The following is a 13,062-nucleotide window of genomic DNA, read 5'->3' as shown; positions in this document are numbered from 1 at the left end:
TAAAAAAGCCAAACTACGGTTTGCAACTGCACAAAATGTTTGACCCAAGTTACACAATTTAAAGGCAATGCTACCCAATACTAATTGAGTGTATGTAAACTTCTGACCCACTGGGAATGTGATGAAAGAAATAAAAGCTGAAATAGATATTTCTCTCTACTATTATTCTGACATTTCACATTCTTAAAATAAAGTGGTAATCCTAACTGACCTAAGACATGCAATTTTTACTAGGATTAAATGTCAGGAATTGTGAAAAACTCAGTTTAAATGTATTTGCTAAGGTGTATGTAAACTTCTGACTTCAACTGTATAATATCTGAAACAGTAGCTAGACTCTTACCCATATGCATGGAGGAAAGCTTCATGGCTGACTGCAACCCTTTCATTAAATAAGATGTCCTGTGTCCTTTCCGTTTTGTATGTACAGCTTGCTTGGCCCATTGTTGTTTTGTCAAGTCACTCTGGTTCACACTGACCGTGTGCAATGCCATAAGAAACATCTTAAGCTTTAGCGCCCACACAAACTCTGACCATTTTACTCGCCCTAGCAGGGCTGTTTTCATGTTATCCAGGGCGTAACTGTGCTCCTGGCAACAATGTAATTTCGGCCATATTCAACCGGTGTTGAAACTCATCTCTCGGCATGTCCAGCCAACTCATTATCTCAGCCAATCATGGCTAGGGGAAAGGTTGCTGACTTTTTCTGTGGCTAAACCAACTAGGCTACTAATTTAACAATTGTATTCATATTTACAGATGGCATAAAAGTTTGTTATTACGGCATATGAAAGTTCACATGTTCCAGATGGCATTACTGCCAAAAAACGCATTTAGATGATTTTTTTTTAAACATTCAAACGGCTCTCCTGTGAAGTTGTGACTTGCGATGTATGCTTAGTTACCTGTTCAGTTTCTAGGGAATGGAAAACATATGGTCAATTAATTGATCTGTCTAATCATCAATCAAACCATTTAACTTACATGAAGGAATCATGTATTCGTCAAATTGGCAATGAAAAATGTCTGAAATCTATTTTAGTTGATAAGTTATATGACCCATTCTTCCTTTGACGTGGGTCTCCTTTTAATGTGCACAAGCGCGCAGGATTGAGGGCAATGGGGTGAATGTTTTAAATGGGAAATAATGCATTTCCTGACAATTCAGTCAAATGGGATTTTGAGTTTGTTTTTAGTTTGGGATTATTTGAGCACCAGTGAGCACGTCAGAGAGTGTCAAAAGGTTACGCTGTCATTTTGTCACCGTTAAGTATTTCAGTACCAGCTGAAACTTGAACAGCATATTGCTGTTAACCTTTTATCGACGGAACACAGTTCTCTACACCTTTCAACACCTCTCATGAATTCCTAAAGAACCTCTCTGTTAAACGGATAGTTGCCAATTTAGGGACAGTGCCTACAGGACGTAGTAATACCCCTTGACTTATTCCACATTTTGTTGTGTTACAGACAGAATTCAAAATGGATTACATGTATTTGTTTCGCTCACCCATGTACACACATGTACAGTACAATAACCCATAATGAATACACAGTGAAATGTTTGCAAATGTATTGAAAATGAAATATCTCATTTACATAAGTATTTACACCCCTGAGTCAAGGGTGTGAATCACCTTTGGCAGAGATTACAGCCGTGAGTCTTTCTTGGTAAGTCTCTAAGAACTTTGCAAGTTGGTTGTTAAATTGGTTGTTGATCATTGCTAGACATTTTCAAGTCTTGCCATAGATTTCCAAGATGATTTAATTCAGCTGTAACTAGGCCATTCAGGAACAGTCAAAGTTGTCTTGGTAAGCAACTCCAGTGTATATTTGGCCTAGTGTTTTATGTTATTGCCCTGCTGAAAGGTGAATTTGTCTTCCAGTGTCTGTTGGAAAGCAGACTAAACCAGGTTTTCCTCTAGGATTTTGCCTGTGCTTAGCTCAATTTTTTCGAAACAATCTCCTTAGTCCTTGCCGATGACAAGCATACCGATAACATGATGCAGCCACCCCAATGCCTGAAAATATGAAGAGTGGTACTCGGTGATGTGTTGCGTTGGATTTGCCCCAAACAAAACACTTTGTATTCAGAAGATAAAGTTATTTTCTTTCCCACATGTTTTGCAGTTTTACTTTAGTGTCTAAACAGGATGCATGTTTTGGATTAAAAAAAATTCTGTACAGGCTTCCTTCTTTTGACTCTGTCGTTTAGGTTAATATTGTGGAGTAACTACAATGTTGTTGATCCATCCTCGGGTTTTCTCATATCACAGTCATTAAACTCTGTAACTGTTTTAAAGTGGCTTTTGGCCTCATGGTGAAATCCCTGAGCAGTTTCCTCTAAGGCAACTGAGTTAGGAAGGACACCTGTATCTTTGTAGTGACTGGCTATATTGATACACCATCCAAAGTGTAATTAATAACTTCACCACCCACCAAGGGACATTTAATGTCTTTTTTTTTAACCTATCTACCAATATAGGTGCCCTTCTTTTCGAGGCTTTGGAAAGCTTCCCTGGTCTTTGTGGTTGAATCTGTGATTGAAATTCACTTGTATGTGTGGGGTACAGAGATAAGGTAGTAATTAAACAACCATGTTAAACCCTATTATTGCACACAGACTGAGTCCATGCAACTTATTATGTGATTTGTTAAGCACGTTTCTACTCCTGAACTTATTTAGGATCGACATAAGAAAGGGATCGAATATTTATTGACTCAAGACGTTTCAGCTTTTCATTTTTAATTAATTTGTAAAAAATGTCTAAAAGCATAATTCCACTTTGACATTACGAGGTATTGTCTGTTGGCCAGTGACACAAAATATCAATTTAACCCAGTTTAATTCCAGGCCTTAACCCAACTAAATGTGTAAAAAGTTGAGGGGTGTGAATACTTTCTGAAGGCTTCTTTGCATTGAAGTAGTTTTAGAGTCTTGTGTTGTTTCTTTACGCAACAGTCAGGCTGTGGGGTTGTTGGTGAGAGACTTTAATTGATCCATTTCTTCTTCTCTATGCAACTTACTCTTCATTGTCTTACTCAGGAAAACCTCCAGAGCCATACATTCTCCATTTGGGAGAAACAACAACCTTCTCATCAAGGGATTTCACTGCATGCACAGACTCGGACGCCGCTAGTATCTTATAAATCATTCCTCAACCAGATTCTGTAGCTATTCGATATTGGCGATCGAGTTGTCTCTTTGGAGTCCATAGACGTTAAGTGTTCATTCTGATCTGACTCCACAAGGTGGCGCAGACTATGTTCTTTGCTTTTCCTCAGGGACTGTGGTTTCTTTACCCCAGCAGGTACCAATCAATATTGAGGTTGAAGTGCTGGATCCTGTCTGTTTCTACTCTCAAAGTCCTTAGTTATTATTACAGTGCATGTGTTGTTATTCCTGTGTATTTAGAAATGTTAATATCCACAAAGACCGCAGACACGAATGCAGCAAGACATCACTCAAGAGGTAGACACAGACTTAAAACCACTTAAAAAACACCCAGATAGAGACCTCCACACAGGCAGCCGAAATGAAAGAAAAACGCTAACGTCATTTAGTGTCAAGAATGTTAATGTGCTCGCATGGAAGTGTCAATGTCTTCAGAGCGAGGTTTTCTAGACCTACAAATTCCTTGCGACTTTCAAGAGGCAGTCATTTGATGTATTAAAGGGAAAACACTGCTGCTGAAATGTAAAGCAGTGTGCACTGTGCAGAAGACAGTATTCAACAATTGTCCCCGCAAAAACACCACCCAAACACACTGGTAGGCACACTGCAGGCATATATGTCAATGCAGACAACTCACATTTACAGTAGCCTGAAGTTGACATCTCTTACATGACAGGTTATTGAAAAGATTGGAAGCGCTGAATTATCTGTTCAGACCCCAGTCCTACCTGCCAAAAGGTTATGGAAAATGTTCTCTTTTAGTACACACTACATTGCCAAAAGTATGTGGACACATGCTTTTTGAACATCTCATTCCACAATCATGGGCATTAAGGAGTTGGTCCTCCCTTTGTTGCTATAATAGATTCCACTCTTCTGTGAAGGCTTTCCACTAGATGTTGGAACATTGCTGCAGGGCTTTGCTTCCATTCAGCCACAAGAGCATTAGTGAGGTCGGGCACTGATGTCAGGTGATTAGACCTGGCTTGCAGACGGTGTTCCAATTCATCCCAAAGGTGTTTGCTGGGGTTGAGGTCAGGGCTCTGTGCAGGCAAGTCAAGTTATTCCACATCGATCTTGACAAACCATTTCTATATGGACCTCGCTTTGTGCACAGGGGAATTGTCATGCTGAAACAGGAAAGGGCATTCCCCACAAAGTTGGAAGCACAGAATCATCTGAAGTGTCATTGTATTTAAGATTTCACTAAAACTAAAGGACCTAGCCCAAACCGTGAAAAACAGCCCCAGACCATTATTCCTCCTCCACCAAACCTTACAGTTGGCAAAAAGCATTGGGGCACGTAGCATTCTCCTGGCATCCATCAAACCCATATTCGTCCATTGGTCTGGCAGATGGTGAAGACATCATCACTCCAGAGAACGTGTTTCCACAGCTCCAGAGTCCAATGGCAGCAATCTTTACATGACTCCAGCTGCTTGGAATTGCGCAGGGTGATCTTAGGCTTGTGTGCGGCTGCTCAGCCATGGAAACCCATTTCATGAAGCTCCTGACGAACAGTTATTGTGCTGACGTTGCTTCCAGAAGCAGTTTGGAAATCGGTAGTGAGTTTTGCAAGCAAGGACAGACGATTTTTATGCACTGAGCACTTCAGCACTCGGCTGTCCCGTTCCGTGACCTTGTGTGGTCTACCACTTCACAGCTGAGCCGTTGTTGGTCCTAGACGCTTCCACTTCACAATAATAGCACTTATAGTTGACCGGGGCAGCTCTAGCAGGGCAGAAATTTGACAAACTGACTTGTTGGAAAGGTGGCATCCTATGACGGTGCCTTGTTGAAAGTCACTGAGCTCTTCAGTAAGGCCATTCTACTGCCAATCTTTGTCTTTGGAGATTGCATGGCTGTGTGCTCGATATTATACACCTGTTAGCAACGAGTGTGTCTGAAATAGCCAAATCCACTCATTTGAAGGGGTGTCCACATACTTTTCTATATATAGTGAATTGCTCCAGTAGTTACCTCAAGGAGAAAGCTTGTACTTCTATGTCAAAATAATAATACTAAAACACTATTGTAAATACTGCAGAATACAACAGTCTGCAAAAACACTACAGTAATTACTAAACTATACTAGAGCCCTGCAGGAGCATGAATTTTAAACCTGAGCCCTACATATGCCCGCTCTGTTCAGGCTCTACCCTTCCTAGGCTCGATTACTTCTGCCAAATTTAAGGCCCGGTCCTGCCCAAAACCCAAAATAATTTTCTTCCATTAGTAAATCCATTAACTGCTCCTCTCTGTCTGTCACTCGCTCCTGCGTGTTGTTCGCTCTGCACGCGCTCTGCTCATGGTGGCTCATGGTGGCTCTGAGTCTGCGAGTAATCATAGCAATGGCTCCGCTTGGGATGCTCTGCTCAATGATTAGACATTAGAGAGCAGTTAGCTGTTAGCTACTTTTCGTCACTCTAAACTCCGACAAAACTCAAGGAACATTATTGTTTTCGGATAAATAATCTCTCCAGTTTTATATTTGACGAGGTTGAAGCACTTCTGACACCGTGTTATGAACTTCGGCAGATACAGTTGAAGTCGGAAGTTTACATACACTTAGGTTGGAATCATTAAAACTCGTTTTTCAACCACTCAAACTAATTTAAACTAATTTATTGTTATCAAACTATAGTTTTGGCAAGTCGGTTAGGACATCTACTTTGTGCATGACACAAGTAATTTTTCCAACAATTGTTTACAGACATATTATTTCACTTATAATTCACTGTATCACAATTCCATTGGGTCAAGAGTTTACATACAGTAAGTTGACTGTGCCTTTAAACAGCTTGGAAAATTCCAGAAACGGATGTCATGGCATTTAGCTGTTTCTGATAGGCTAACTGACATCATTTGAATCAATTGGAGGTGTGCCTGTGGATGTATTTCAAGGCCTACCTTCAAACTCAGTGCCTCTTTGCTTGACATCATGGGAAAATCAAAAGAAATCAGCCAAGTCCTCAGAAAAATAATTGTAGTTAATAATTGTAGTTATCTACAGGTCTGGTTCATCCTTGGGAGCAATTTCCAAATGCCTGAAGGTACCACGTTTATCTGTACAAACAATAGTACGCAAGTATAAACACCATGGGACCACGCAGCCATTATACCGCTCAGGAAGGAGATGCATTCTGTCTCCTAGAGATGAACATACTTTGGTGCGAAAAGTGCAAATCAAACCCAGAACAACAGCAAAGGACCTTGTGAAGATACTGGAGGAAACCGGTACAAAAGTATCTATATCCACAGTAAAACGAGTCCTATATCGACATAACCTATAAAAGGAAGAAGCCACTGCTCTAAAACCGTCATAAAAAAGCCAGACTATGGTTTGCAACTGCACATGGGGACAAAGATCGTGCTTTTTGGAGAAATGTCCTCTGGTCTGATGAAAGAGGGGGAGGCTTGTAGGCCGAAGAACACCATCCCAACTGTGAAGCATGGGGGTGGCAGCATCATGTTGTAGGTGTGCTTTCTTGCAGGAGGGACTGATGCACTTCACAAAATAGATGACATCATGAGGAGAATAATTATGTGGATATATTGAAGCAACATCTCAAGACATCAGTCAGGAAGTTAAAGCTTGATTGCAAATGGGTCTACCAAATGGACAATGACCCCAGTGCTTTTTGGAGAAATGTCCTCTGGTCTGATGAAACAAAAATAGAACTGTTTGGCCATAATGACCATAGTTATGTTTGGAGGAAAAAGGGGCAGGCTTGCAAGCCGAAGAACACCATGCCAACCTTGAAGCATGGGGGTGGCAGTATCATGTTGTGGTGGTGCATTGCTGCAGGAGGGACTGGTGCACTTCACAAAATAGATGGCATCATGAGGTAGGAAAACTATGTGGATATATTGAAGCAACATCTCAAGACATCAGTTAGGAAGTTTAAGCTTGGTCGCAAATGGGTCTTCCAAATGGACAATGACCCCAAGCATTCTTCCAAAGTTGTGGCAAAATGGCTAAAGGACAACAAAGTCAAAGTATTGGAGGGGCCATCACAAAGCCCTGACCTCAATCCCATAGAAAATTTGTGGGCAGTTCTGAAAAAGCGTGTGCGAGCAAGGAGGCCTACAAACCTGAGTCAGTTACACCAGCTCTGTCAGGAGGAATGGGCCAAAATTCACCCAACTTATTGTGGGAAGCTTGTGGAAGGCTACCCAAAACGTTTGACCCAAGTTAAACAATTTAAAGGCAATGCTACCAAATACAAATTGAGGGTATGTAAACTTCTGACCCACTGGGAATGTGATGAAAGAAATTAAAGCTGAAATAAATCTTTCTCTCTACTATTATTCTGACATTTCACATTCTTAAAATAAAGTGGTGATCCTAACTGACCTAAGACAGGGAATTCTTACTGGGATTACATGTCAGGAATTGTGAAAAACTGAGTTTAAATGTATTTGGCTAAGGTGTATGTAAACTTCCGACTTCAACTGTATGTCTGTACTATGCAGCAGAGCACGAGCAAATGGCTCCGCTTAAAATTGTTAGTGATCAATTTAGTGATACCCAGGCCTTGCCCGTACCCTACTGATTGATGAAAAAACAGGCTCTACCCGAGCATAACCCGATGTATAATGTCGAGGCCCGTCGGGCTCAGGTCAGGTAGCAGCGCTCTACAGTATACTACACTCCGCAAAAACCCTACATTAATTATTATTATTATAAACTGGGTGGTTTGAGCCCTGAATGCTGTTTGGCTGACCACCGTGGTATATCAGACTGTATACCACTGGTATGACAAAGCATTTATTTTACTGCTCTAATTACGTTGGTACCCACTTACAATAGCAATAAGGCACCTCGGGGGTTTGTGGTATATGACCAATATACCACGGCTAAAGGCTGTATCCAGGCACTCCGCGTTGCATCGTGGCTAAGAACAGCCATTAGCCATGGTATATTGGCCATATACCACACCCCCGTGGTCCTTATTGCTTAAGTATATACTACAGTTTTTTGTACTACAGTATTTATACTATAGCTAACTATATATACTACAGTAAATACTACAGTGAATTCTGGAGTAAAGTCCACAAAAACACTACAGTGAATATTATAGTATTATAGTATTATATATATTATATTATATATATTATAATATTATAGTATAGTATTATATGTATTCCATAGTATACTATAGTCCTTTTTTTATGTGGGCACTCTGTAGAAGTCATTTTGTGTTGTTGTTTTTTGTCCCAGCCGCAGACAAACAACAATAAAAACAGTGTAGTGAGCAGTACCAGCAGCACCAAAGACAGCAGCATATCATCTTCAGCACCAATGGTATCTCATCTATACTTGCTTTCTCTCATTGTTGCTTTACTCACCCTGTTCCATTGGATTAGTCCCTGAGTTTCTGTTTAGTTCTTTCTTTTTGCCATCTGTTTGTCTCATCCCCTCTTCATTGACTCTCCCTGTTCTTTTTCCCTCCCTTTCTTCCACCCTCTCCTCTTCACCTCCATTTTGAGAAAAGTGTGATGTTAACAATGGTTTTGATGATTTTAAACTGAACAACTGGTTTGTGCCTGTGACCCTCTCTCACTAGGCTCCTGTTTTACCCAGACTTACTCTCTTATCATGCACAGACATGCATGACAATGCTTAAGAAGATATACACAAATTATGGTATTTTGCACATGCCACAATTAAATATTCCTAGGGGTCCCTATTTGGCGTTTGTATTTCTCCCCCCTTGATAAAACTGATGATTTGACATACTACACAGTTACAGTAGCTGAATTGGCGGTCATATGAAAAACTATTTATGTGATACCAATTTCAAAACAATTCAAAAGCTCATTAAAACCATGGGTGAAACAGGATCCAGCAATGTCAGGATACAGAGATAGCCCAATTGTATGGAAGATGCAGTCCCTCTATGTAAGTGTATCTCCTTGTGAAGACAACAGGCGCCATGTCAAAGAAACACATCTCATCTGAAGTCAAATTTAATCTCCCTTTCCAGTGATCTCAATGGTATAGTCCTGTCGATGGTCCTTGGCCCTGTTAAAAGAACGTATAGCTACAGGGGAAGCGAAGAGCTGTGGTGAAAAGCCTAGAAACATGTATAGTTGTGTCTATCAGGAAGACTACTGAGCTGCAGTGACCTGAGAGAGACATGAAACCTGTATGAGGGTCAGAATCCTAACCTGGGTGTTTGGCAATGCAACAATGCATTGTAGCATTGTGGAATGTCAGACAAGAGAATCCCTTTTCTATTAAAGGCAAATCACAGGACCACCTCCATCAAACTGATGGGTAAGATCAGTTTCTTACTCTTCTCCATTAGTGCTACTGGTAAGCGACTGTATGTAGTTGTCTCTCTGGGTCAGCTCTCAGTTGATCTGACAGTGGTTCCAAGGCATTGCTGCCTATCCTATATCAGTCTCCTAGCTTTTTCTAATCAGCTACAATACATCAACTTATTAAAGGGCAGAATGTCAGACCCTGTGGTAGCATTTAAACGGATAGTGCAACATTTTGGCAAATTAAGACTTTGTTTCTCCTAACCCAGAAACGGATTAACTCATGGATACCATTTTTATGTTTCTGTGTGGCTTAATTGCCAAAATGTCGCACTATCCCTTTAAGCTAATGGCTAATGTTAGCCGAAGGACTGCATCTTCATGTGTGTAGGTGGTTTTGTTGGAGTCCGTAGACCAGTGTCCTGTGGGAGGGTCCATTTTTGTGCTACTGTTTGTTGGTGTGGGTGGGACAGTGAATTGGGGGTGTCTCTGTCGCAGTATTTTAAGCTGCTAGGCGCTTTTGCGATGAGTGTTGCCATGGTTACTGGCTACAACAGCAGGGTCAAGGTTGGGATGAGGGAGGTGGGGGGAGGGGATTGATGGGTGGACTGCTGATCACATTTCAAAGTGAACCCCATCATCCTCATATCAGGCTCTCTGTGTGTTCTTTGTCCTCTGTTGCTTTACGTCGTAGAGGCCATATCTCCAATGATAAGTGACATTAGTCCATAGCTCCTTCCTCTAGTGGAATGGAGTAGTGTGGCTCTTTGTAGTATCCTCTAAATCTCAAACCCCCATCATGTCTCATTGCCCCCCATGACGGTGCCCATCTGCTGCCTTTGTGCTGTGGCTCCTGTGCTTGGCTATGTGTGTGTGTTTACATGCATTGGACGTGTGGACTGTGTGTATCCCACACGCTCTGGGCCTTCCCTGGTGGTCCCCGCATGTTAAACTTTCTCCTGCTTCCCCTAGGAACCACAGACCACTGTTGTGCACAACCCAGCTGACGGCACCAAGGTAAGCCGCTACTGTACCTCTTCAATCCAAAAGAGTCGCTGTCTAACGCAGTTAATGCTAATGCTAAAATACCTTAGAGTGGTTAGAACTCTACGAAGGTACCTTAGAGCGATGCCAACACCATGTACACTTAAACACTCCACATCTACTGACAGTCACGCTCTTAGTCTCACTATCCCTCAAAACACTCACAAGCCACACCTGCTGCGCGAGTCCCTCACTCGCCCAAACCACACTGGCTCAGCCACCAGAAAGCCACATACACAGTACACGCAGCCTTTAACACACACCGTCATCAAAACGCTGTGTTGGGTGTGGATCCTCGTGCGCTTGCTCTCCTGTCTGCCTGGCTGGTTTGTGCAGGGTTTGTGTTCCACGGAGGGAGCGTCCGTCTGACCTTCCATTTGTCCGTACACCTGGGGAAGGCCTCACCCAAGTCAGCTCTCACCACACAGACTAATGCTGTTTCCTGCTGCTTTATCTCTTTCTCTCATTTACTCCTTCTCTCTGTCCTCCATGTTTCTGTCCATCACTCTTCTCCGCTACAGGGCTCCACAGAGAGCTGTAACACCACAGAAGAGGAGGATGTGAAAAGTAGAAAAGGTACACGTCAAACTTTCACTTACTCTACTTACTCTGTTCTCTCACTTCTTGTATCTATATAACTGTCTGCGCAGGTGTTTGTCAGAAAGACCGAGCTAGAATGCAAGATAGGACCGTTTATTAAGGACACCATCTAGTACCGGGTCGGACCCCCCTTTGCCTCCATGACTGCTTGAATTCTCAGGGGAATGGAAACGTGGCTCAATTGGTATCAAGGGACCTAACGTGTGCTAGAGAGAAATTCCCCACACCATTAACCATCGCCACGATTCTTGCCATTCTCCTTCGACCTCTCGTTAACAAGCTGTTTTCGGCCACAAGACTGCCGCTGACTGGATGTTTTTTGTTTGTCGCACCATTCTCTGTAAACCCTAGACTCTGTCGTGCGTAAAAAAGCCCAGGAGGCTGCCTGGCGCGTGCCGGTTCCGGTATCGGCAATCATACCATGCTCAAAGTCGCTTAGATCACCGTTTCGCCCATAACGTTCAATCGAACAGCAACTGAATGCCAAGATGCCTGTCTGCCAGCTTTATATAACAAGCAACGGCCACGTGACTCACTGTCTGTAGGAGCGAACCATTTCCGTAAAACGGGGTGGTGTACCTTAAAAGAACTGCCCACTGAGTGTAGATTATACATATGTTTTAAAAAGCCATGGTTATATGAGAAATGGGGTTACAAAATCATTGTGCTCCCTTGTTGTCGATCCTTTTCCTTCATTTCTTTAGAAAGAGAATAGGTCACGATCAAGTCCAGAGAAGCATATGATGGCCTGAGTTAACTGTTGGGTGGGTGTCTGGGCCTGTGAACATCTGGGATATGTAGACTGTAGTATATATGTCTGGAGAGGGAATGATGAAGCACTGACATAACGGAGAACAGCTTTTGCTCTGGTCTTTATCGGCATCTACAGCTGCTGCGGAGAAGTCAAAGAAGTAGTTTGGTAGTTTGAAGGCTTGTATTCCGACGGAGTGAAAAGAAAATGTCTTGCTGAGAATTAAAAACTTGCACAGTAGTCTGTGCTTTGTGGTCTGAGAGACAGAGCTGAATACTGAGCGGTCACATGAAGGCCTTATATGTCTTGGTTTTCCCCTCAAATCCCTAGTCTTTAGATAGTCTCCCCATTCTTGGTCTCACAGCTCCCCTGGGCTTAAAGAGTTGGCACTCCACCACTTAAACCTGTGTGTGTGTGTGTGTTTCTCGTCAAAACTGCGTTGTTTAAAGTAGGGGGGGAGGCAAGCGGAGCGCGAGCGACATGGCTTCATCTGGGAAACAAGCCTGTCCACTCAGTGCAGCTCGGCCGGGGCCTCACAGCACAGCTCACCCAGGGAAAACCTGGCTTTTACCATGGCACTCTCGTGTCATGTTGTCAGGGAAACATAGCAACACTCTCTTAAGACCGGCAGGCTCTCTGGCACTGACAAAGAGAGGTTTGACTGGACGTGGATACTGGCCAAGTGGCTCTACAGTACACACTCTCCTCCGTCAATTAGAGGACATCGGCAAAACTGGAATGCAAAATAGGGACAAAACTAGATATTGAAAATGTAACAGTGTGTATTGTATTTTGATTGTGAGGTGTATAGTGTGGTCTCATGCCCCTGTTTCTCTGGCTTGTTGTGGTGGGCTGGGGTTATATTGTGTCTCACCCCACTGTGTGTGTCTCTCTGTGTACGGTGGTGGTGGGATATTTAATGTGTGGTGTGTTTTGTTAGTGTATGGTCGGGTTGGGGGTGTAGTGTTTTGCCTTGGCAAGATAGTAGTGTGTACAGAACTGTGTCTGATCCTCCTCTCTCTCTGGCATGTGTGTGTTGCGGTGGGGGCAGTGTCTGCGTGCGGGTCTAGCGCGGACAGCGCAATGGTCAGCCAGTGCAGTGCCAGTGAGGAACAGAGCCAGCCCCCTCACTGCCCACCCACCTGTAAGTCAGCAGCAGTATCACCCCTCACCTCTCAACTCTGACCTTGGTGTCCTTTCCCCCCTTTGAACTCATTTATAT

General features: G+C 42.8%; 1 protein-coding gene across 17 annotated transcripts in view; it reads left to right on the top strand.

Annotated features, from left to right (window-relative positions):
- Positions 1 to 13,062, top strand: part of LOC112254385 (calcium/calmodulin-dependent protein kinase type II subunit gamma) — a 151,127-nt gene that overhangs the window by 116,744 nt on the left and 21,321 nt on the right. For 4 of the 17 annotated variants that reach the window (XM_042323714.1, XM_042323742.1, XM_042323726.1 and 1 more), the window contains 3 exons: positions 10,418 to 10,462; positions 11,011 to 11,065; positions 12,892 to 12,984. In XM_042323714.1, the coding sequence (XP_042179648.1) occupies positions 10,418 to 10,462; positions 11,011 to 11,065; positions 12,892 to 12,984 (193 nt within the window). Of the gene's footprint in view, positions 1 to 8,399; positions 8,484 to 10,417; positions 10,463 to 11,010; positions 11,066 to 12,891; positions 12,985 to 13,062 lie in introns of all 17 variants that reach the window. The other 13 variants (XM_042323721.1, XM_042323767.1, XM_042323748.1 and 10 more) reach the window with 7 other exon arrangements.

This window comes from Oncorhynchus tshawytscha, linkage group LG01 (assembly GCF_018296145.1).
Source record: "Oncorhynchus tshawytscha isolate Ot180627B linkage group LG01, Otsh_v2.0, whole genome shotgun sequence".
Taxonomy (NCBI): domain Eukaryota; kingdom Metazoa; phylum Chordata; class Actinopteri; order Salmoniformes; family Salmonidae; genus Oncorhynchus; species Oncorhynchus tshawytscha.
Note: the sequence above shows the minus strand (reverse complement) of the source record. Positions and strands in the feature narration are given on the sequence as shown.